At 41.6% G+C, this 23,499-nt stretch overlaps 1 protein-coding gene across 1 annotated transcript in view; it reads left to right on the top strand.

Moving 5' to 3' along the window:
* P4HA3 (prolyl 4-hydroxylase subunit alpha 3) overlaps window positions 1-16,388 on the top strand; it is a 50,442-nt gene extending 34,054 nt beyond the window's left edge. The window contains exons 12-17 of the mRNA XM_029915631.1: window positions 4,253-4,317; window positions 5,650-5,809; window positions 9,818-9,880; window positions 13,326-13,394; window positions 14,788-14,884; window positions 15,697-16,388. Coding sequence (XP_029771491.1) covers window positions 4,253-4,317; window positions 5,650-5,809; window positions 9,818-9,880; window positions 13,326-13,394; window positions 14,788-14,884; window positions 15,697-15,767 — 525 coding nt within the window. The 3' untranslated portion in view covers window positions 15,768-16,388. The remainder of the gene's footprint in view (window positions 1-4,252; window positions 4,318-5,649; window positions 5,810-9,817; window positions 9,881-13,325; window positions 13,395-14,787; window positions 14,885-15,696) is intronic.
* Window positions 16,389-23,499: the final 7,111 nt, after the last annotated feature.

Here is a 23,499-nt window from a genome sequence, read left to right as displayed (position 1 = left end):
TTAGTGAACCAGTGGTAGTATTTGGCCAGTGGCTACTTTTTCCTTAGGACAGGCAGCCCACCCGGCAGTGCTTTGTGGCCAGGTCATCTATTTGGCCTGCACAGACTTTGCCACTCTCCCTTTTCCCAGAAGCTGATCCGGAGATGCTGATCGCTGTCTGGTCTTTGGCTCTGCCAGGAATAAGCCTTGGCTTATAGGGTGGGGCTGCTGCCCAGGAACTGAGCTCAGAGGCTTCAGTGGCTTGTGTTGAATTAAATTAATCTGCTTCCTATCCCAGACAAGGCTGTCTTGTCACTTTTCCCTCTATCCACATCCTACCCATGCGTGAAACATGCCCCTCTGGGCCCACTAGCCCTCATTCTGGTCCACTTCCATGGGCTCTTTCAGTAGGAACAGTTTTTTGTTTTGTTTTGTTTTTACTCAGAGCATTTCTTGGGGCTACGTATAAGAACTTCTCTTTTTGTCACCAGTTGTCTGGTACTTAATTTTTTTTCATTTATTCTGCCATTTTTCTGGTGTCTGGTATCACAGCTAGTTTCAAGGGTTAGCATCCTGTGTCCTCAACTAGAATGTAAAGTAGGACGGATCGTATGTCATCCTTCTTGAAATGCCTAACCCCGTATTATGCCCATTGCAGCCAGAGTAATCTTTAAAAGGTTGCATCTGATCAAGTCAAGCCCTTGCTTAAACTCTTTTATGTGTCGCTTAAATGTCACTTAATGTTCCTTGGCCTGTCTGCTGCTGACACCCTCCACAGCATGTGTCCCTTGCACTTGACACCCCAGCCACCCTAAACAGCTTGCACCTCCACGAATGGACCATGATCCCACTAGCCTCTGCACACACTCTTCTCTCTGCCTAAAGCACTCTTCCCTTGGCCTCTTTTCAACTGTATGATTCCAGTTGTCTTTTGTGCATGCTGGGAAGCCTTCCTGTACCCCATCAGAAGGGACTACATGCTCTTTCTTAATGTTTGTTTAGTGCTCTGTATTTGTCCATTGTGGCCCCACTACAGACTCATGTCTGCTCCATATGTTGTACTTCCAGTGCCTAGCATGTTGTTCAGCACAGAGAATAACCAATAAATATTTGCCCCCAAATGTGAATGACTTGCTGGTGTACAATAATGTTAAAGGGATTAAGAGCAAAGTGACTCTTTAATGGGGAGGGAGGTGGAGTGGAGAATCCCTAGGATTTTTCTTTAAACCATCAATGTTGCCCTAGAAAAACATAAGGGAGCAACTCCTTTATGAATGTCTCCTCTCCCCTCTACAAAGGGCTCAGGGGAGGATGCCAGGTGAGGGATTAGACAAAAGCATTATCAGTCACCTACTGATTTCCTGCATCGTGTCCCATAGAAGGATAGGCTGAGGGGACCTCCCAAGAATGTATTGTTCACATGCCGCATTTTATTTTTTTTTTAATTTTTTTAACATTTATTTATTTTTGAGAGACAGAGAGAGACAAGTCATGAGCAAGGGAGGGGCAGAAAGAAAGAGAGGGACACACAGAATTGGAAGCAGGCTCCAGGCTCTGAGCTGCCAGCACACAGCCTGAAGCAGGGCTTGAACCCATGAACTGTGAGACCATGACCTGAGCTGAAGTTGGACGCCCAACTAACTGAGCCACCCAGGCGCCCCCACATGCTGCATTTTATAGTGAGGTTAATGGGTCCAAGGAAAGGACAAGACTTCTTCAAAGTTGTCTACCTGGTTTAGCAGCAGGAACAATAATACTGTGGAAGCCTCCAAGAAGGGAAAGGATGTCTGTCTTGTGCAGTTCATTGCCCTGTGTTCTGCTCTGAATGCCTGTGACTTCACAGGGCTGGGTCATTAAGCACAGGACTCTGGTTCATTCATTCTTTCATTTATTTGTTCATTTCACCAATATTGAGTACCTGCTCCCAGCCAGGCTTTCTCTGGACCCTAGGGACACAGCAATAACAAGACTTGCCATCATGGAACTGACATTCTGATGACAGATGCAGAAGTAGATACATCCTTATGTAAATATTTCTCTTTCTGGGGTGCCTGGGTGGCTCAGTTGGTTGAGCGTCTGACTCTTGATTTTGGCTCAGGTCATGATCCTAGGATTATGGGATTGAGACCTGTGTCAGGCTGTGCACTGAGCATTGAACCTGCTTAAGATTCTCTCCCTTCCTCTTTCTCCCTCTGCCTCAGAGCACCTGGGTGGCTCAGTTGGCTAAGTGTCTGACTGGCTCAGATCATGATCTCACAGCTCCTGAGTTCAAGCCCTACATCAGGCTCTCTCCTGTCAGTGTAAGGATGCAGGTCTGAGCTTCCAGTTTCCCCTCTGACCTTGGAGGCCTAGGTGTTGGTTTCTCAGAATCATTAGACAATAGAAGGGCACACATTGTCCAAGGCAGGAGGGACCACCCTTGTAACACCCAATCGGGAAAGGCCAGCTAACACCCTTAACATTTCTAAGGGCAGGCCTAGAAATAGAAGCTACGCCCTACGTGAGGGTCCTGGGTCTACTCTGTAATTGGTTACAGTTATTGCCAATGATGTTATGCTATAATGATTGGACCCCTGTACCTGTGTCACAATTTCCTATAACTTCTCCTTCCCAAACCCATAAAGGCCCTGCCCCCGCTTTGTTCGGGGCTCTCAGCATGAATCCACTGAGCCGGTAAAGTCTATGAGCCCAAGTTTAGGCTCCGCGAGCCTAAATTCGTAATAAAGCCCTTTGCTTTTGCATGTGTGACTCGGTCTCCCCGGTGGTTTCTGGTTTTTGGGGGTGATATTAAAAATCTGGGCATAACATCAGCACAGAGCCTGCTTCAGATCCCTGTCTCCCTCTCTCTCTGCCCACCCTTCCCATGCTTTCTCTTTCTCTCTCTCTCAAAAATAAACATTTAAAAAAAAAAGATTCTCTCCCTCTCTGTGTCTCTCTCTTTCTCCCTCTGTCCCTCTCCTCCTCTCACTCTCCCTAATGAAAAAAAAAATCTCTTTCTGTTGCTGGTACAGTGCTTTTGCAGTTAGAAGCCATTTTATTTAAAAAATTTAGGGGTACCTGGGTGACTCAGTTAAGTATCTGTCTCTTGGTTTTCGGCTCAGGTCACGATCTCACAGCTTGGTTCATGGGATAAAACCCTGCTGTGGGGGCACTGACTTTGCGGAGCCTGAATAGACTCTCTCTCTCTCTCACTGCCCCTCCCCTGCTCAAGTGGTCTCTTTCTCTCTCAAAATAAATAAATAAACTTAAAGAACTTAAAATTTATATCTACACATACAGAACAAAATAGAAACAGTTAAATTAATTACTTTGAAACTGTTTGGGTCCCCCGCCCCAATTAAGGCAGTTGCAGCAAAATAGATTTTGATTCTTTGTTGGGAAGGGCTTTGTTGGAATTATTCAGAGGAATGGGCTGTGCTCGAGGATAGGGAGTTTCCCCGTTTGTTAGAGGTATTCATTTAATTTGACCAACACTGAGTGCTTACTGTAGGCCAGGCCTACCGTAACACCACTAGGAGACAAAGAGTGGAAACAGCCTTGTTCTGACGGAACCCACAGTCTCAGAATTCAAATAGCACTTTATGTCAGTTAACAAATTAAAAAAAATTTTTTTAATGTTTTTTAAATTTATGTTTGAGCGACAGAGAGAGACAGCGCTAGCAGGGGAGGGGCAGAGAGAGAGGGAGATACAGAATCTGAAGCAGGCTCCAGGCTCTGAGCTGTCAGCACAGAGCCCGACACGGAGATTGAACCCAAGAACCGTAAGATCATGACCTGAGCCGAAGCTGGATGCTTAACTGACTGAGCCACCCAGGCGCCCCAACAAACTTTTATTGAGTGCTTATTGTCTACCAGATATGATGCTAAAGGTTATTTTTAACTCTGAGATCTTTTTGGTTATTTATTATTTCTTATTTTCGAGATTGATAGCTATTACTAAATTTGTAGCATGAGCAAAATAACTTTTTGAGAAAGAGTGTGAATGTATGGGGGAGGGTAGAGGGAGAGAGAGAAAAGTCTTAAGCAGGCTCCATGCCCAGTGTGGAGCCTAACACGGGGCTCCATCCCACAACCCTGGGATCACGACCTGAACCGAACCCAAGAGTCATGCTTAATTCTCTGAGCCACCCAGGTGCCTTCTTCCCTTCTTTTTTCTTTTTGGAAATGGCAATTGTTAGGTTTACATTGAAGTGAAGGGCAGGTCTATGGAAATGATAGAGTCCTTCCCTCACATCATAACCATTTGTACTTTCTCTTATGTCCTCCCCGTCAGCTACAGAGATCCGTGGTGGCATCAGGTGAGAAGCAGTTGCCGGTGGAGTACCGCATCAGCAAAAGGTAAGAGAGGTCTTCCCTGGTAGGGACTCCAGTCATATTTGCTGCCTGTCCTCAGGCCTGTGGTACAATGAAAGGTCAGCAACAGCCATTCAGAGATGAGATGCTGCTAGAGACTCCATAGTTCATGTGTTGTGTCTGTACATTCTTGTTGAGAGGAAGAAATTTCTACTCCTCTCACCCAAGGGCCTTTGACAAGTTATGTAGTCTGGGAACTTAACTAGGAGGCCCTTTGGGAAAGGCTTAACATAGCTTCTATGCCCCAAACCAGAAAATAAGTGTGTAGTTATTCTCCTAATCAGGACTGCTTTTCCAGAGAATTCAGTCCTGCCTCCATGTGGAATTTGACTTTATAAGATTCCATTCCTGCTTCCTGACTCATATTCAGAACATGACTTGCCAACATTCAGGCAAGAAGGGTGGCCGGAATCTCTGGACCTGATGGCTTATAGAGGCAGATTCAGCTGAGAGCCCAGTTTTATCCTCTTCCCTCAATCCTTGATTTGCATTGTAAAGACAGGACTTAGGATCAGTAAGAGGATGAATCCCCATCTGAGCCACGAGAGACAGTGACAATGGCATCCATGGGGAGAGGCCAGACCTCAGGATGGGTGGATAGTTTTTGTCTGGGAAGCGAGGTGAATAATGAAAGCTTTGATTCAGAATCATTTGGCTTAACTTCTTTGGTCTGGTACATTCTGTGACCTTTTATTAGGAGTTATTTTCTAAACTTTGGAAGGTCCATATGGCCTCAGCTTCATTGCTTTTCTAACCTTTATGACACTGTAGTGTCAAAGAGAAAATTCAACCTTCTACTTAGACTCATTGCTTTTCCAGTGGTAGGTGAGTATTCTTTTTACTTTTCAGGTAAAGAAACTGAGACCCTCATTACCTCCTCTTTTTTTCCCTACAATCACTCTGCATCTCTTTGAAATTTTGTTCTGTCCTCACAGCTTCACTGGAACTGGTCTTTAAATGGCCACCTGTGAACTCCTAACCACCAAATAAATCACTTTCCTGCCCACCAACCTTCACTGATTATCCACTACCTGCAAAGACCAGTTTTATGACCACGGTGGCCTCAGCTTTTATTAACATGTCCTGAGCCTACTTTTCCAGTCTTGACTCTCATTACTCCTTTCATAGACCAAATACTTTCACATGTGTGCATACTCTGTATTGTTATACCTTTGTGTCCACGCTTAGGCTGTTTCTTCAGCCTGCCTGCTTTTCTTCCATCCTTCCTTCTGGCAATTGATGTAACTCATTCATTCACAGACATATAGTCATTTCTGGCAGCAGATCATTGATGCTCCAACCTGTGGTGTGTTTTAGTGCCTGGCTGAAGGACACCGTTGACCCACTGCTGGTAACCCTTGATCATCGCATTGGTGCCCTCACAGGCCTTGATGTCCAGCCTCCCTATGCAGAGTATCTCCAGGTGGTGAATTATGGAATTGGTGGTCACTATGAGCCTCACTTTGACCATGCTACGGTAAGTATGGGGTCAATGATCAATCTCCTGGGGTAGGGAACCAGGTTATTCATTACTTCTCTGGGGCAGAGCCCTTAACATGCTCTCAGGGAATACCAAGTGAAATCTTAGAACAAAAACTCTTGTTGCAAGAAGGTCTGAAAGCCTTAGTTTCAAGCAGACTGCTGCTGACTCATTTCCTTTTGGGCCACCATCACCCTTCTCTAAAATTTGCTAGTGGGGAGAAGAATGTAGTCTTCTGTCTTGCTTCATCCAGGGACTTCCCAGTGAAAATTGTCTTTTTTCCAGTCACTTTTCTTACCACATGATTTCAACTGCCCATCTTTGTTGATGGGTATCTAGCAAGTAATTTTTGAGGATTAAAAGATCTCCCCAAAACTGATCTATAGACTCAACCCAAGCTTTATCAAAATTAGAGGAGGGGCTTATTTTTGTAAAAATGCATATGCTGCTCCTAAAATGTATATGGAAATACAAAGGACCCAAGACAGCCAAAACTTTGAAAAAGAACAAAGTTGGAGGACACAACACTACTTGATTTCAAAATGTAATATAGAGCTACAATAATCAGGCCTGTGTGGTATTGATAGAAGGATAAACACATAGGTCAGTGGAACAGAACAAAGTCCAGAAATAAACCTACACATTTATGGTCAATTGAATGTTGACAAAGGTGCCACAGAAATTCAATGAGGAATAGATACTCTTTTCAACAAATGGTGCTGGGAGACAACTGGCTATCTACTTGCAAAATGCAACAACAACAACGACAACTTTAGACCCTTACCTCACACCATATACAAAAATTAACTAAAAATGGATTATAGACCTAAATGTAAAATACATAACTATAAAATATCTACAAGAAAACATAGAGAAATCTTTGTGATGAGGCAAAGTTTCTTAGGATAGCAAAACATAATCCATAAAAGAAAAATTAATAGTGATAAATTAGACATCAAAATTAAAATCATTTGCTTTTCAAACACATCATTAGAAAATGAAAGGACAAGCCACAAACTAGGATAAAACATTCATAAATCATATATTTGATAAAGAACTTGTATTCAAAATATATCAAGAATTTATAATTCAATAATAAGAACTCAATTTTTTCTTTATCTATCATTTCTCTATGTATTGATCTATCATCTATCTAAGTAAGCTCTATGCCCAATGTGAGGCTTGAACTCATAAGCCCAAGATCAAGAGTTGTGTGTTTTACCAACTGAGCCAGCCAAGCACCCCATAACTCAAAATTTTTAAATAGGCTTATTTGAGAGGTCCCTTGGTGGCTCAGTTACTTAAGCTTCGGACTCTTGATTTTGGCTCAGGTCATGACCTCACAGTTTGTGAGTTTGAGCCCCACATCGAACTCTGTGCTGACAGTGCAGAGCCTGCTTGGGATTCTCTCTCTTCCTCTCTCTCTCTGCCCTCACCCATCCTATCAAAATAAATAAATTAAACTTTAAATTAAATAAATAAGTAATATGTTAAAATTGGCTTATTTGAATTAATATTATGTATAGGTTAATAATGAAATAGGTTACTTGAATAGATACTTTACCAAATAAAATAAATGAATGGCTAATAAGCACACAAAAATATGCCAAATGTCATTAGGGAAATAAAAATTAAAACCACAGTGAGATAGCACCATACTCCTATTACAGTGGCTAAATAACAAAGAGAGAAAATATCAAGTATTGATGGAAGTGTGCAGGTGCTCAAACTTTCATACAATGCTGATGGAAATGTGAAATGGTACAGCCACTTTGGAAAATATTTTGGCAGTTTCTTAAAAAGTTATACATACAGGGGCGCCTGGGTGGCTGAGTTGGTTAAGCATCTGACTTCTGCTCAGGGCATGATCTCATGGTTCATGAATGTGAGCTCCGAGTAAGGCTGTGTGCTGACAGCTCACAGCCTGGAGCCTGCTTTTGTGTCTCCCTCTCTCTCTGCCCCTGCCCAGCTTGCACTCTGTATCTGTGTCTCTCTCAAAAATAAAGGGAACATTAAAAAAATAAATAAAAAGGTTATACATACACTTATGTATGATCCAGCCATTCCACTCCTAAGTATTTTACCCAAGAGAAAAGGAAATAGGTCTATACAAAGACTTGTACCAGAGGGGCACCAGGGAGTTCTGTTGGTTAAGCATCAACTCTTGATTTCAGCTCAGGTCAGTTCATGAGATCAAGTCCTACACTGGGGTCTGTGCTGGCAGCGCAGAGCCTGTATGGGATTCTCTTTCTCTCTCTGTCTCTTTCTCTGGCCCTCCCCACTCACATGCTCGCACTTTCTCCCTCCCTCCCTCCCTCTCTCTCTCTCTCTCTCTCTCTCAAAATAAATAAATAAATTTAAATAAAAAGACTTGTATAAGAATGTTTAGGGGCACCTGGGTGGCTCAGTCAGTAAAGCATCATGACTTCGGCTCAGGTCATGATCTCATGGTTCATGAGTTCAAGCCCTGCATTGGGCTCTGTGCTGAGAGCTCAGAGAATGGAACCTGCTTCAGATTCTGTGTTTCCCTCTCTCTGCCCCTCTCCTGCTCATACTCTGTGTCCCTCCCTCTCTAAAATAAACATTAAAAAAAAAACAACTGTTACAAAAAAAAACCTTAAAAAAAAGAATGTTTATAACAGATTTATTCATAATAGCTAAGACAATTCAAATGCTCATCAACAGGTGAATGAAAAAACAAGTTTTTCTATATCCACACACTGGAATACTACTGAGCAGTAATAAAGGAATGAACTATGATTGATATAGCCAGCAATACAGATGAACCTTAAAACACTATGCTAAGTGAAAGAAGCCAAGTAAAAAAAGACTACATATTTTAGGAGTCTGTTTATTATGAAATTTCTAGAAAAGACAAATCTATAGAGACAGAAGGTACATCAGTGGTTGCCCAGGGTTAGGGTTAGATAGGGACTGACTACGAACTGACGTAAGGGAACTTTTTAAGCTGAGACAAGTGCTCTGAAATTGGTTTGTGGGAGAGGTGCACAACTGGTCAAAATTTACCAAAACTCACTGAAAAGTACTCTTACACTGGGTGAATGTAAATTATATCTCTTAAGTATTTGTCATAGAACACTGTTCTGTGACACCAGTGTGTCTCTTTCACAAATAATTGGAATTCCAATCTTATGCCTTTGTGTTCCTATGGAATAATGATCTGTAATAGTATATCTACACATTTATTTCCCTGGAACCGAAGGTACAGTTAACCTCAGATATTACTCTCACTACTGACAGGCAATTCTGTTTGATTAGCACAGTTGACCCTTAAACAACTCAGGCCCATCCTTTGCACAGTCAAGAATCTCTGTATAACTTTTAACTCTCCAAACACTTAAATTCTCATAGCCTACTGTTGACTGGAAGTCTTGCTGATAACATAAACCACTGATTAACACATATTTTGTATACTGTGATATTACAATTAAATAAGCTAGATAAAAGAAAATGTTATTGGGGTGCCTGGGTGGCTCAGTCGGTTAAGCATCTGGCTTCAGCTCAGGTCATGATCTCATGGTTTGTGGGTTCGAGCCCCACGTCAGGCTCTGTGCTGACAGCTAGCTCTGTGTCTCCCTCTCTATCTGCCCCTCCCATGCTCACACTGTCTCTCTCTGTTTCTCAAAAATAAATTAAAAAACATTAAAAATTTAAAAAGAAAATGTTATTAAGATCATAAGGAAGAGAAAACACGTTAACAGCACTTACCAAAAAAAATCTATGTACAAGTGAACCTGCACAGTTCAAACCCATATTGTTCAAGGATCAACTGTATACAATTCATTTAAATGAGTCTCCGATAAATTAGTAAAATAAAAACATTAATGGAGGACCTGCCAGCAAGGGTGAGTACTCATCGAGGTGTGGCTCAAGGGAATAGCCCTCTGTGACACCCCCATTTTCCTCCTTGTAGTATGTTGGGATCCTGACAGTTATTCTGGTGCCATGTGCATAAAATAATTATATGCTTTATTTTTGTCTCAGTCACCAACCAGCCCACTGTACAGAATGAAGTCTGGGAACCGAGTTGCAACATTTATGATCTATGTGAGTCTTGCTTTGGAAGGACCAGAGCCTCTTATTTAATGACTATTTATACTGCTTTTATTTTATGGGTTTCAAAACAGTGTCAGATACTGATTTTATCTATCTATCTATCATCTATCTATCTAGCACAAAAATCTCTGAGACTTTTGTGACTCTCAGACAGTTATTTTTTTAGGCGCTATAGGAGCTAAAGAAATATAAGTCTGAGTTCCTGCCCTCAAAGAGCTTATACTGCATACTCTTAAAAAAGACCTGCTCATAGGCGGTAATTAGGAAGGGAAGTGGGGTTACATTGAAGGCCGAGAGATCCTGGGACCTGACAAACACAGGAAGAGAATATGAGGGTCTCTCTTTGAGGTCCCGTAGGCTAGCTGAGGTTGGAAAGCATGGACCCAGAGATGAGGTTATGGAGCGGTGGTGGGAGGAGGAAAGAGAAATGAGATAGTTAAGATTATAGAAGAATAGAGATGCCTACTGAGATGCTCTCATGTATGTAGTGAAAATTCTCTTTCCTCTCTCCTCATAAAATCTTCAGTAAAACCAGCTTTAAACCCCCTTAACAAATAAATTGGCCTCTTCTCCTAATTTCTGACCTGATCCTACAGGAATTGAACCTAGTTGCTATTATTTCACCTACCCGCTTCCCTTTAGATTGTGTGGGTTTATGGACAAGTCAGAATTTCAATCACCTGTCACTTAAATTATAAGAGACATATTACTGTTTGCTGAAGGGATAAACATGTTACAGAAGGGTTCTACGTAACCCCCAAAGCCGAAGTCCTGGTTTCGGGCTCATTAGAACAGCAGACACACCTCCCCTTAGCCTTCCCTCTTTTGTCAGTGCCGTGTTGTCTCCACAGTACAGCCAAGAAAGGACAACTAGAGGCCATACTTTGGTCTGTAGTGCTGATAATCCCATTGTGTTTCTTCACATAACTCAGTTTCCTCTTCCTGCAGAACTGGAAGGCTATCACTTCTAATGTGTCTGGCCTCTCGTGGTCATTCTGAGTGTTCTGATCGGAGGGACATCAGCTCTCTAGGCAGGAGGCATGTCTTATTGCTTGCAGCTGGTTGCATCTCTGGTTGATGACTCAGGCTGGCATGGGAGGTCACAGACAGTGACAAATATTGTTATTAACCAAAGAGTAGGACATCTAGGGGCCGGTGTCTCCCCGTCCTTTACTTCCCTAATATCTCCTACCGCTGGTTCCCTGGTTACAGAGGCCCAGTTATTATGGTAATATTTACCATATGGTAACATGGTAATTATTATCAGTGCAAGAGCCCTGCAATTTTAAATGGCAAAATGCCAAGTGTGTGTATGTGTGGGGGGCAGGGTGAGTGCACACACGTGTGCATGTACATTTGGGTTTTAAGCATTTGTGACAGTAGATTGGAATGCACTTTGGGCTTCCACAGGGGAATGGAATGGACTTAGACTTGATCTACTTCTGGTTCTGCCACTTACATATATATACGGCCACAGCACAAACTACAGCAATTTTTTGAGCTCATTTTCTTGTCCTGTGCCTCCTCATACGGTTTTCATGAGGATCTGATGAGATAATGTAAGGGAACATCACTCTATAAAGTTTTATCTGGTATGTTTCTATCATTGTATCCCACAAGAAGGTATAGGACCTCTTAAAGGGGCACTGGCATCACAGGCCCTAGGAAGTGCTAGGTTATGCCTAGTTCTTTCACCTTCAGGTTGGGGTAAAAACCATCATAAACATTTCTAACAACAAGCATCAGGGTTTGTGGAGAACCTAAGAGTAATTGTAGAAGACTGCACTGACATCAAGTTTGTAATTTTCTGTTCAAACTAGATAGGATCAGTCCCAGTACACAACAGTGAAAGGTTTAGTCCTGCCTCACCGACCCTGCAATCCTGCTCAGGAGCTTCATAGCACACAGGTCAGGTTCTCTTTTCAGTTTCTTGGATAAGCCATTTCTTCCCACCACACTGCAAAACCACAGGTACAGGAATGCAGGAAAGTTCAGGTTCCCCTTGTGTAAGCCCACAGTTGAGGACAGCAGGGGTTAGAACAGAATCACCCAGTTTGTTAATTACTTGAACACAAGGGGCAAATTGTTGCCCTCACGGAGCCTCCCAAAGGTTGTTAAGAAATGCTAAAAATCACCACTGACATTTCCAGGTTCTGAATCACCATGTCAATTCAATTTCTTCTAACAAGTGCCAGCATCCTAACGCCTAACAGGTGGAAGTGGTGGGAGCTATGACTGTTCTGACAGACGAGGGGAGGGGAGACTAGCACTGTCAGGTTGCGCTGCGTGCACACGCTCCTGACTCAGTGGTCCAGACTCTTTCCTACAAGAACAGCGTCAGATGAAAAAAGTTGATGTTACTCATTAAGAGTTGTTTATAATAGTAAACATTTGGAAATAACCTGAATATTCAAGGGCAAAGCATAAAGATTGTAAGCAGGGACTCCGTAGTTATCACTGGCTCAGTTAAATCAGGCTCAGTCACTGAGGAGTTATGTGACCTTTTGTGAAGTACTTAATTTGAGACTCAGTTTCCTATCTGAAAAAAGTGAATTATAACCATAGCAATTCTAACTTACAGGATTGTTGTGAGGAATAAGTAGGATATCCGTGAGGACTTGGTATATTAAGCATACAGTCAATGCTGAAAAAATGTCAGTTATCAGTATGTAAATTATAACAGTGCCTTTTTTTCTCGATAAGATGATGAGTAATATTTTTAAGTATTTTCCTGTATTTTTAAGTTGTTTACATATTTGACAATCAGAAAAAAACTTCATATTAAGAGAACACATCCACAATTCCAGACTATACCAGGGGTGAAACTCCCTAGCTGAGGTTACCTAGATAGAGGGACGAGTGCTCTGGGAGACATGCCAAAGCTGCAATCAGTAGTTCCTGTACGCCCAACTTTGAAAACTAATTGTAGTCTAAACAGTGCTCTGCAAGCCACAGTCATGACCCATTCATGGGCTGTGAAATTAATTTAGTGGATGTGGTCAGCATTTGAGAGATCTGAACTAGAATAGAATAAAATAAAATGGAAAATAACAAAGGGTATCTCATGTACTAAGAATGTTTATGAAGCGTGTGTGTGTGTGTCTTGGGTTGTGACAATAAACTAAGTTTCTTCCTGAAGGCCTCAAACTTTGAATCTAATTATTGTGGCCCTCAGTAAGGATGTTAGCTGGAGGGATAAAAAAGGGAGGCGGGTTCCTAAAGGCTTTCCTCCTGTGGCCCTGCAGGCAAACACAGATGCCGTGAGTGGTCTCCCTTACTTCCTAAATTGGGTCATTGTCTTTCAAGAAGTATTTCTCCCAGAGCTGAAATAGAGGACAGAGGAAGGAATCTCTGTGGTGATGGCATCAGAAGTCAGGTGGGGCAGAGTCCGATAGTCAGGGGCTATTTCAACACTGGCTCTTCTCTGGCATTGTAGCTGAGCTCGGTGGAAGCTGGAGGAGCCACCGCCTTCATCTATGCCAACTTTAGCGTGCCTGTGGTCAAGGTGAGTGAGGTCTGGTCCCAGCACATGGTGGTAGTAAGTGCAGAACTAACACCCGAGCTTTGGTTGCTGTCTGTGTCTGCAAACTTAATCCTGGAAGGGAGGATGAAAAGGTGTTTTCTTCTGATTCTCAAAATTGAAGATAATTCCTCAATGTGGATAGTCACATGTTACTTGTGCCTCTGTTTTTTAATTTTCTGACTATATTACAAGTAGATAATTACATGTCTGCCTTCTCTATTACAATAAACTCCTCAAGGTAAGAACTCAGTTTTAGTGACCCTGATCCTCTAGAACAACTGGTCCCCTCAGTCATTCATTCCCTAAACACTGAGGGCTGAAGGCACTGAGAGTACAGAGAAAAACTCATAGTCCTTGTCGCCCAGGAGCTCACAGAGAAGTTAACAGACAGTAACAAAACATGGCAGTAAGAACTGAAATCCGGGAGGCACAGAGGAGGGCCATGTGATAAGATGTTTCACTCCCCTCTCCTCACCCCTTGCTTCAGACCAGTCAAGCTCCCTCACAGCCCTTACCTAATTCAGGAATGAAATGAAGATATATAAATGATACTGTGCCTATAAAACACTTAGCACGGTGCGGGGCACATAGTAAGTATAGTATCAGTAAATGCAGGGATCTGTGAATACTCGGGATTGGTGTCCTGAGCTTGGGAATGCAGAAGCTGTCAGTGCATCCTGGAAAGCTCTTCATTACTTTGGGCTTTAACTGCTTCTAATGGCCAAGGTTAAACTAAGTATATAGGAATTGTATAGGGGGAAAAACTGTGTATGGGTGAAAAAGAACATATAGGATTTGGAATCAAAACACCTGGGTTTGAGTCTTGATATTTTGCTCCTTCTGAGTTCCATTATTTAATGCCCCTAAGTCTCAGCTTCCTTGCTGGTAAAGGGGGTATGATAATCCCTGCTTCTGGGGGGTATTATTAGTAAGTGCCTAAAGAAGGGTGAGCATCTGAATTAAGTCCTTAATTGTATAAGGAATATTTTGTTCCACTTTATGGTTTTTGCTGAGTGCCTCTCCTCAGTGATCCAGTGACACAGTGGGTTCACCTTCTCACACTTGCCACACAGTCTTGTCCTGGTTTGTTTTTATGTCTTGTCCCTCCACAAAGACTCTCAGCTCCTGAGAAGCAGAACTGAACATGATTTGTCTGCATCCTCAGGGCCTGAGGCACTCAGTAAATGATGTATGCATGAATAAATGGGTGACCAGCAGCTTATGCCATTTTGTGCCATTTTATGCATGCCTTGCTTCCAGTCTGCATGGATAATTTTCTCATTTAATGACATGCATGCATTTGTCTTAGTCACGTACTTCCAAAGGACTGAAAGTCTGGGCTGACCCTCTCTGGGGTGGGCCCTTTTGTTTTCAGAATGCAGCACTGTTTTGGTGGAATCTGCATAGGAGTGGTGAAGGGGACGGAGACACACTGCATGCTGGTTGTCCTGTCCTGGTGGGAGATAAGTGGGGTAAGGCCTGCCTTTCTGGGCTTAAGAATGGGGTGACGGGCTCAGAGTAAAGTGAAATAGGGGGCGGATGGAAAATAGCATAGCCTTGTGGTGACAACAGCTTCATGATAGTGCCGCATTGTATCGAGATGATCAGGTTGTGGGTTAGTTGCCCCCAACAGATGGGGAAGCCTTAAGGGACAGATCCTCTCACAGAGGTGTCAGTGAAAGTTTATTGTATTGACCTGACTATTCAGGTCTTGATTTCTGAACACAACTGAGGAGGAAAATGGTACTAAGTTCCGACCCTCTAATCCAAGAAAAGAACCATCGAGCTACTGTGTGTAGCATTTAGTGCCTCCCCATGAGGAGAGGGTCAAACAAGGAAGAGATAAATATGCAGCAGATGTTTTTATGTCCTATATGTGTCCAAAAACACGTAGTTCTGATGACAGAAAAAGAAGTAGATGAGAGACTCTCGTGCGGAGCTAGGGCATTGCCAGGAGAAGCCACCCCTTTTTTCTCATTACTCTGGATTGGCACCAGGGAGATGGTGGACTTTTAGGAGCTACATGAATGAAGAGTAAGTGACCTTAGTACCCAAGACTTGAGAATCAGTCTACAGTACACAGGACATGTCAGAGACTTTCTAGGGGATAATGTCCTCTTTGCTGTTATCTGTGCTGGTCTGTAGCAGGGCCGGGATGAGGATGAGGCAAGTGAGTTGCGTAGGATGGAGAATGCAAGTGGGTCCTCCCACGGCCCTGGGAGCGAGCACGGCTGCTGTCTGCTCTGTTGAGCCTGCTCTCCTCTTCTTCCCCTTTCTCTCCCAGTGGCCAACAAGTGGATACATGAGTATGGACAGGAATTCCGCAGACCATGCAGCTCAAGCCCTGAAGACTAAAATGTTGGCTGAGAGAAACTGGTGGAGTCCTGTGGCTTTCCAGAGAAGCCAGAAGCCGAAAACCTAAGCTTCTGGAAGAGGGCCTTGTAAGCATTGCTTGTTCCTTGCAAATGGGAGATAGGGAAGTGGTCTGAATCAGGGAGCACATGAAAATTTACATGGTTTCTCCTCAAGCCATCGCAGTCAGAATGAATGGACAGGCAATATAAAGAAGGCGGCAAGAAGCACAAAGGGAGAAGTTTCTAGGGTTCAGACTCTCTATGTTGGAAACCCCAACAGTCCCTGGGGTTTGGTTAATGACATTTCTGCCATTTTGAGTGCTGACAACAGGGGCCCAGAAGTGGCAGTGAGGACACCTGCAGGAAGAGGCTAGCCTGACTCCCATGGCTTTTTGCCCTTCTCTCCACGGACTTCTGCTGAAGACTGAGCACGGACTGTCTCTGTAACTGGAGTGTACCTCATATGATTTTTTAAAAAAGCAGAATCAAATTTTCTTCTTTTTTTATATGATGATTTTTTAAATAAAGCCATTAAAAGTGTTTATCAATCATTTTTCACAACCAAGAATATTCTGACATGAAAATACCGAGTAAAAAATAAATGCATATGATTATGCTATAATCTTGCCTTGCCTCACCTCCCACCATTCCCCTCTCATTACGTTCCAGACGTGTGAAATTCATGTTTCTCAAATTGAAATTATTTCAGTCATTTAATTGTGGTCAGTTGCCTTCCCTTCAGGGTGAGTGCGTTAGGACCCCACCTGATTTTGTCCGTGCCTCTCTAATAGCCTCCAATGCCTTGAATTTCAATATTTGTTTATTTGCTTGGCTGCTTGCACTAGACTCTGTACTCCTTCTTTCTCTTGGTATCCCCAGAAGAAGGTCTGGTTCAAATAAGTAGGCATTCAGCAAATATTTTTGGATAAGTGAATGAAAAGACATCTTTGTAGCTGTGCTTTGGACTACTGGTATAATATTTTTTCTTATTTATTTTTATTAATTTTTTAAATTTACATCCAAGTTAGCATATAGTGCAACAATGATTTCAGGAGTAGATTCCTAATGCCCCTTAACCATTTAGCCCATCCCCCCTCCAAGAATCCTTTCAATAACCCTCTGTTTGTTCTCCATATTTAAGAGTCTTAGGGCACCTGGGTGGCTCCGTCAGTTAAGCATTCGACTTCGGCTCAGGTCATGGTCTCATGGTTCGTGGGTTCATACCCCGTGTCGTTTCTGTGCTGACAGCTCAGAGCCTGGAGCCTGTTTCAGATTCTGTGTCTCCCTCTATCTCTGCCCCTCCCCCATTCCTGCTCTCTCTCTCTCTGTCTCAAAAATAAACTATAAAACATTTTTTAAAAAACGTCTTTGTCCCCCTCCTGTTTTTATATTATTTTTGCTTCCCTTCCTGTATGTTCATCTGTTTTGTATCTTAAAGTCTTCATATGAGTGAAGTCATATGATATTTGTCTTTCTCTGACTAATTTTGCTTAGCCTGATACCTTCTAGTTCCATCCATGTAGTTGCAAATGGCAAGATTTCATTCTTTTTGATTGCCAAGTAATACTCCATTGTGTGCGTGCATGTGTGCATGCATGTGTGTGTGTGTATCACATCTTCTTTATCCATTCATCCATCAATGGACATTTGGTCTCTTTACATACTTTGGATATTGTTGATAGCGCTGCTATAAACATTGGGGTTCATGTGTCCCTTCATAACAGCATACCTGTATCCCTTGGATAAATACCTAGTAGTGCAATTGCTAGGTCATAGGGTTCTATTTTTAATTTTTTGAGGAATCTCCATATTGTTTTCCAGAGTAGGTGCATTAGGTGGCATTGCCACCAGAAGTGCAAAAGAGAGCCTCTTTCTACACATCCTCATCAATGTCTGTTGTTGACTGAGTTGTTAATATTAGTCATTCTGATGGGTGTGAGGTGGTATCTCATTGTGGTTTTGATTTATATTTCCCTGATGATGAGTGACATTGAGCATCATTTCATGGGTCTGTTGGCCATCTGGATGTCTTCTTTGGAGAAGTGTCTGTTCATGTCTTTAGCCCATTTCTTCACTGGATTCTTTGTTTTTTGGGTGTTGAGTTTGATTAAGTTCTTTATAGATTTTGGATACCAACCCTTTATCTGATATGTCACTTGCAAATGTCTTCTCCCATTCTGTCAGTTGCCTTTTAGTTTTGCTGATTGTTTCCTTCGCTGTGCAGAAGTTTTTATTTTGATGAAGTCCCAATAGTTCATTTTTGCTTTGGTTTCCCTTGCCTCTGGAGACATGTTGAGTAAGAAGTTGCTGTAGCCAAGGTCAAAGAAGTTCTTGCCTGCTTTCTTCTTGAGGATTTTGATGACTTCCTGTCTTACATTTAGGTCTTCAATCCATTTTGAGTTTATTTTTGTGTGTGGTGTAATAGAGTGCTCCAGGTTCATTTTTCTGCATGTCACTGTCCAGTTTTCCTAGCACTACTTGCTGAAGAGACTGTCTTTATTCCATTGGATATTCTTTCCTGCTTTGTCAAAGATTAATTGACCATATGTTTGTGGATCCATTCTGGGTTCTCTATTCTGTTCCATGGATCTGAGTGTCTGTTCTTGTGCCAGTACCATCCTTTCTTGGTGATTACAGCTTTGTAATACAGCTTGAAGTCTTGAATTGTGATGCCTCCAGGTTTGGTTTTCTTTTTCAAGATTGCTTTGGCTATTTGGAGTATTTTGCAGTTCCATACAAATTTAGGATTGTATGTTCTAGTTCTGTGAAGAATGCTGGAGTTATTTTGATAGGGATTGTATTGAATATGTAGATTGCTTTAGGTAATATTGACATTTTAACAATATTTGTTCTTATCCAGGAGCATGGAATATTTTTCCTTTTATTTTGTGTCTTCAAAGTATTTCAGAAGCTTTCTATAGTTTTAAGTGTATAGATTTTCCACCTCTTTGGTTAGATTTATTCCTAGGTGTTTTATGGTTTTTGGTGCAATTGTAAATGAGCTCGATTTCTTGATTTCTCTTTCTGTTGCTTCATTATTGGTGTATAGGAATGTAACCATTTTATGAGCATTGATTTTATATTCTGCCACTTTGCTGAATTCACGGATCAGTTCTAGCAGTTTTTTGATGGAATTTTTTGGGTTTTCCATAGTGTATCGTGTCATCTATGAAGAGTGAAAGTTTGACCTCCTCCTGGCTGATTTGGATGCCTTTTAGTTCTTTGTTTTGTCTGATTGCTGAGGCTAAGACTTCTAATATTATGTTGAATAACAGTGGCAAGCGTGGACAGCCCTGTCTTGTTCCTGACCTTAGGGAGAAAGCTCTTAATTTTTCCCCATTGAGGATGATATTAGCATTGGGTCTTTCATATATGACTTTTTTTTTTATCTCAAAGTATCATCCTTCTATCCCTACTTTCTTGAGGGATTTTTTTTTTTAATCAAGAAAGGATGCTGTATTTTGTCAAATGCTGTCTCTGCATCTATTGAGAGGAACATGTGGTTCTTGTCCTTTATTTTATTGATGTGATGGATCACATTGATCATTTTGCAGATATTAAACCAGCCCTGCATCCCACTTGGTATAAACCCCACTTGGTCATGGTGAATAATTTTTTTGATGTATTGTTGGATCCAGTTGGCTAATATCTTGTTGAGGATTTTTGCATCCATGTTCATCAGGGAAATTGGTCTATAGTTCTCTTTTTTAGTGAGGTCTTTGTCTGGTTTGGGAATCAAGGTAATTGTGGCTTCATAGAAAGAGTTTGGAAGTTTTCTTTCCATTTCTATTTTTTGGAACAGCTTCAAGAGAATAGGTGTTAACTCTTCCTTAAATGTTTGGTAGAATTTCCCTGGAAAGCCATCTGGCCCTGGACTTTGGGAGATTTTTGATTACTACTAATTTGATTTCTTTACTACTTATGAGTCTGTTCAAATTTTCTATTTCTTCCTGTTTCAGTTTTGGTAGTTTATATGTTACTAGGAATTTGTCCATTTCTTCCAGATTGCACATTTTATTGTGTATAATTGCTCATAATATTTGGTTATTATTGTTTGTATTTCTGTGCTGTGCTGGTGTGATCTCTTTCATTCTTGATTTTATTTCTTTGGGTCCTTACTTTTTTTTTTAAATCAAACTGGCTAGTGGCTTATAAATTTTGTTAGTTCTTTCAAAGAACCAGCTTCTGTTTTCATTGATCTGTTCTACTGTTGGTTTTTTTTGTTTTGTTTTGTTTTGTTTGTTTGTTTCAGTAGCATTGATTTCTGCTCTAATCTTTATTATTTCCTGTCTTCTGCTGGTTTTGGGTTTTATTTACTGTTCTTTATCCAGCTCTTTGAGGTATAAGGTTAGGTTGTGTATCTGAGACCTTTCTTCCTTCTTTAGGAAGGCCTGGATTGCTATATACTTCCCTCTTATGACTTCCCTCAAAATCCCAGAGGTTTTGGGCTGTGGTGTGATCATTTTCATTGGGTTCCATGTACTTTTTAAATTTCCTCCATAACTTCTTGATTAGCCCATTCATTCTTTAGTAGGATATTCTTTAGTCCTCAAGTATTTGTTATCTTTCCAAATTTTTTCTTGTGGTTGATTTCAAGTTTCAAAGTGTTGTGGTCTGAAAATACGCATGGTATGATCTTGATCTTTTTGTACTTGTTGAGGGCTGACTTGTGTCCCAGCATGTGGTCTATTCTGAAGAATGTTCCACGTGCACCGAAGAATGTATATTCTGCTGCTTTAGGATGGGATGTTCTGGATATATTTGTTAAGTCCATCTGGTCCAGTGTGTCATTCAAAGCCATTGTTTCCTTGTTGATTTTCTGTTTAGATGATCTTTCCATTGCTGTAAGTGGGGTGTTGAAGTCCCCTACTATTATGGTATTATTATCAATGACTTGCTTTAAGTTTGTGGTTATTTTATGATTATGTTTGGGTGCTCTCACATTTGGAGCATAAATGTTTACAATTGTTAGGTCTTCTGGGTGGATAGACCCCTTAATTATGATATAATGCCCTTCATCTCTTGTTACAGTTTTTATTTTAAAGTCTAGATAGTCTGATATAAGTATGACTACTCTGGCTTTCTTTTGGTGACCAACAATATAATAAATGGTATGCCATCCCCTTACTTTCAATCTGAAGGTGTCTTTAAGTCTAAAGCGAGTCTCTTGTAAACAGCATATAGATGGATCTTGATTTCTTATCCATTTTGTTACCCTATGTCTTTTGATTGGATCATTTAGTCCATTGACGTTTAGAGTGAGTAGGGAAAGATATGAGTTTATTGCCATTATGTTTCTTGCAGAGTTGGTCTTTTTGGTGGTGTTCTCTGGTTCTTTCTAGTCTTTGTTACTTTTGGTCTCCCTCCCACCCTGGCTTTTCTCTCCTTAGAGAGTCCCCCTTAAAATTTCTTGCAGGGCTGGTTTAGTGGTCACTAACTCCTTTAATTTTTGTTTGTCTGGGAAACTTTTAATCTCTCCTTCTATTTTAAATGACAGCTTTGATGGATAAAGAATTCTTGGCTGCATATTTTTCCAATTCAGCACACTGGATATATCCTCCCACTTCTTTCTGGCCTGCCAAGTTTCTGTGGGTAAGTCTGCTGCAAACCTGATCTGTCTTCCTTTGTAGGTTAAGAAATTTTTTTCCTTTGCTGCTTTCATGATTCTTTCCTTAACTGAGTATTTTGTGAGTTTGACTATGATATGCCTTGTTGATGGTCGGTTTTTGTTGAATCTTGTGGGAGTCCTCTGTGTTTCCAGGATTTTGATGTCTGTGTCTTTCCTCAGATTAGGAAAGTTTTCTGCTATAATTTGCTCACAGCCCTTCTACCCCTTTTTCTCTCTCTTCATCTTCAGGGACCCCTATGATTCTGACGTTTCTTTTTAATCAGTCACTGATTTCTCTTATTCTTTAAATTGTGCTCTTTTGCTTTACTCTCCCCCTTTTTTTCTGCTTCATTCTTCATAAGTTTGTCCTCTATATTGCTGATTTGCTGCTCTGCCTTGTCTATCCTTGCCACCGTGGCATCTATTTGAGATGGCAGCTCAGTTATAGCATTTTTAATTTCATCCTGACTAGCTTTTACTTATTTTATCTCCATAGGGAGGGATTCTAATCTATTTTCAACCCCAACTAGTATTCTTATTATCATGATTCTAAATTCTGGTTTAGACATCTTGCTTGTATCTGGGTTAGTTAAGTCCCTGGCTGTTATTTTTTCCTGCTTTTTCTTTTGGGGCAAATTCCTTCATTGAGTCATTTTGAAGGAACAAAAGGAATTAATAAGGTAAAAAAATTAAATTAAAAAATTGAAAACAACACAGACACACACAAAATCAAATAAATGATGCTAGATCCTAGGTGTGTTTTGGTCTGGTTATTGAAAAGAGCTTGACTGATTAGAGAAAAAAGAGAAAAAGAAAAGAAAAAAATTAAGCAAATAAAAAACCATTTGAAAATTTGAGAAAATGAATACGATGAAATAGAATAACTTGAAATAATGGAAGTAAAGTAGAATTTGAAAAATTTACTAAAAAGTAAAACTTTTAGTCAAAAAATAAAGGAAGACATTTGTAATAAAAATTGAAAATAAAAATAAATTTTTTATCTTTCTGCATTCAAGTGAAAGAAAAGAAACGAAAAAGAAAGACAAAAAAGAAAATTGAATAGATGGACCAGTGAACAGATTGAGATACAATTGATATTACAGGATTTTCCCCTAGAAGTCAAACTATGAATCATTTTATATTCTGTAAACTAAGCAGCTAGAGAGATTTGTGGTGTTCCTGAAGAGCGAGGTTGGCCCAGTTGGGCGGGGCTTAGTGTAGTTCTCCACTAGATGGCGCCGCTTAGCTTACTGGGGTGGATCGCTGTGGGGCCTGCAGGTGTGTGCGCGCATGCGCGGGTGGGGTGAAAATGGCGTCACTCAGCTAACCAGTCTGGTATCGGAACTCTGTGCTCTCCTCGACCAGGAATTGCGAACCTGTCCTTTGTCTCCCATTTCCGACCACGTCCCGCTTTTACACTGTTACTGACTGTCAGTGATAATGCCATCATGTTGCCAGGCAGCACCTCCTGAGTTTTATCTGAGATGCGGCTGTTTCCTGACCCCTCACTTGGGAGGAACTGCGGCTTTGGCCCGCTCAGATCCTCTGGGGGAGGGTCTCACTGAGCAATGGCTCGGTGACGGCCGCACCCAGAAACTTTCACCGGACCTTGCTGCTGCCGATGTCCAGAGACTTGCGGCTGGGTGCCAGCCTGCCCCAGAAAAAGTTCAAGCGACTGTGCAGCAGGAGTGATGCCGGGATTACGGAAAATCACCAAAGGCCCAACGACCTCCAGACCCACTCTTCTCCTGGGAATTCGCCCTTCCCACCAGAGCACCACAGGTATTTGAGCTGAGTTTTAGACTCTGTGCCCCCTCTGTTTATAGAGTCTTAATGGAATTTAAACCCTCTCCTTTCTCCTTTCTCCCTTTTTAGCTTAGGTCCTGCGGCTGTTTCCACTTTTCTACTTTCTCTCCAGCTGCTTTTGTGGAGGGTGCTTTTCCCATCCTCTCCCCGTCTGTCCTTTCTCCACAAGCAAAAACAGTTTCCTGCCCTCTGCATCTCCTCTCTCCCCCAGGTCACCTCTCCGCGCCTTGTGCCTGCTGAGTTCTGCGGTTCAGGTTGTGCAGATTGTTGTGTTCATCCTCAAATCTGGCTTCTGGGTGGGCAGGGTGGTTTAGTGTTG

Source organism: Suricata suricatta, chromosome 11 (assembly GCF_006229205.1).
Source record: "Suricata suricatta isolate VVHF042 chromosome 11, meerkat_22Aug2017_6uvM2_HiC, whole genome shotgun sequence".
NCBI classification, from domain to species: domain Eukaryota; kingdom Metazoa; phylum Chordata; class Mammalia; order Carnivora; family Herpestidae; genus Suricata; species Suricata suricatta.
This window is presented reverse-complemented; position numbering and strand designations above follow the sequence as displayed.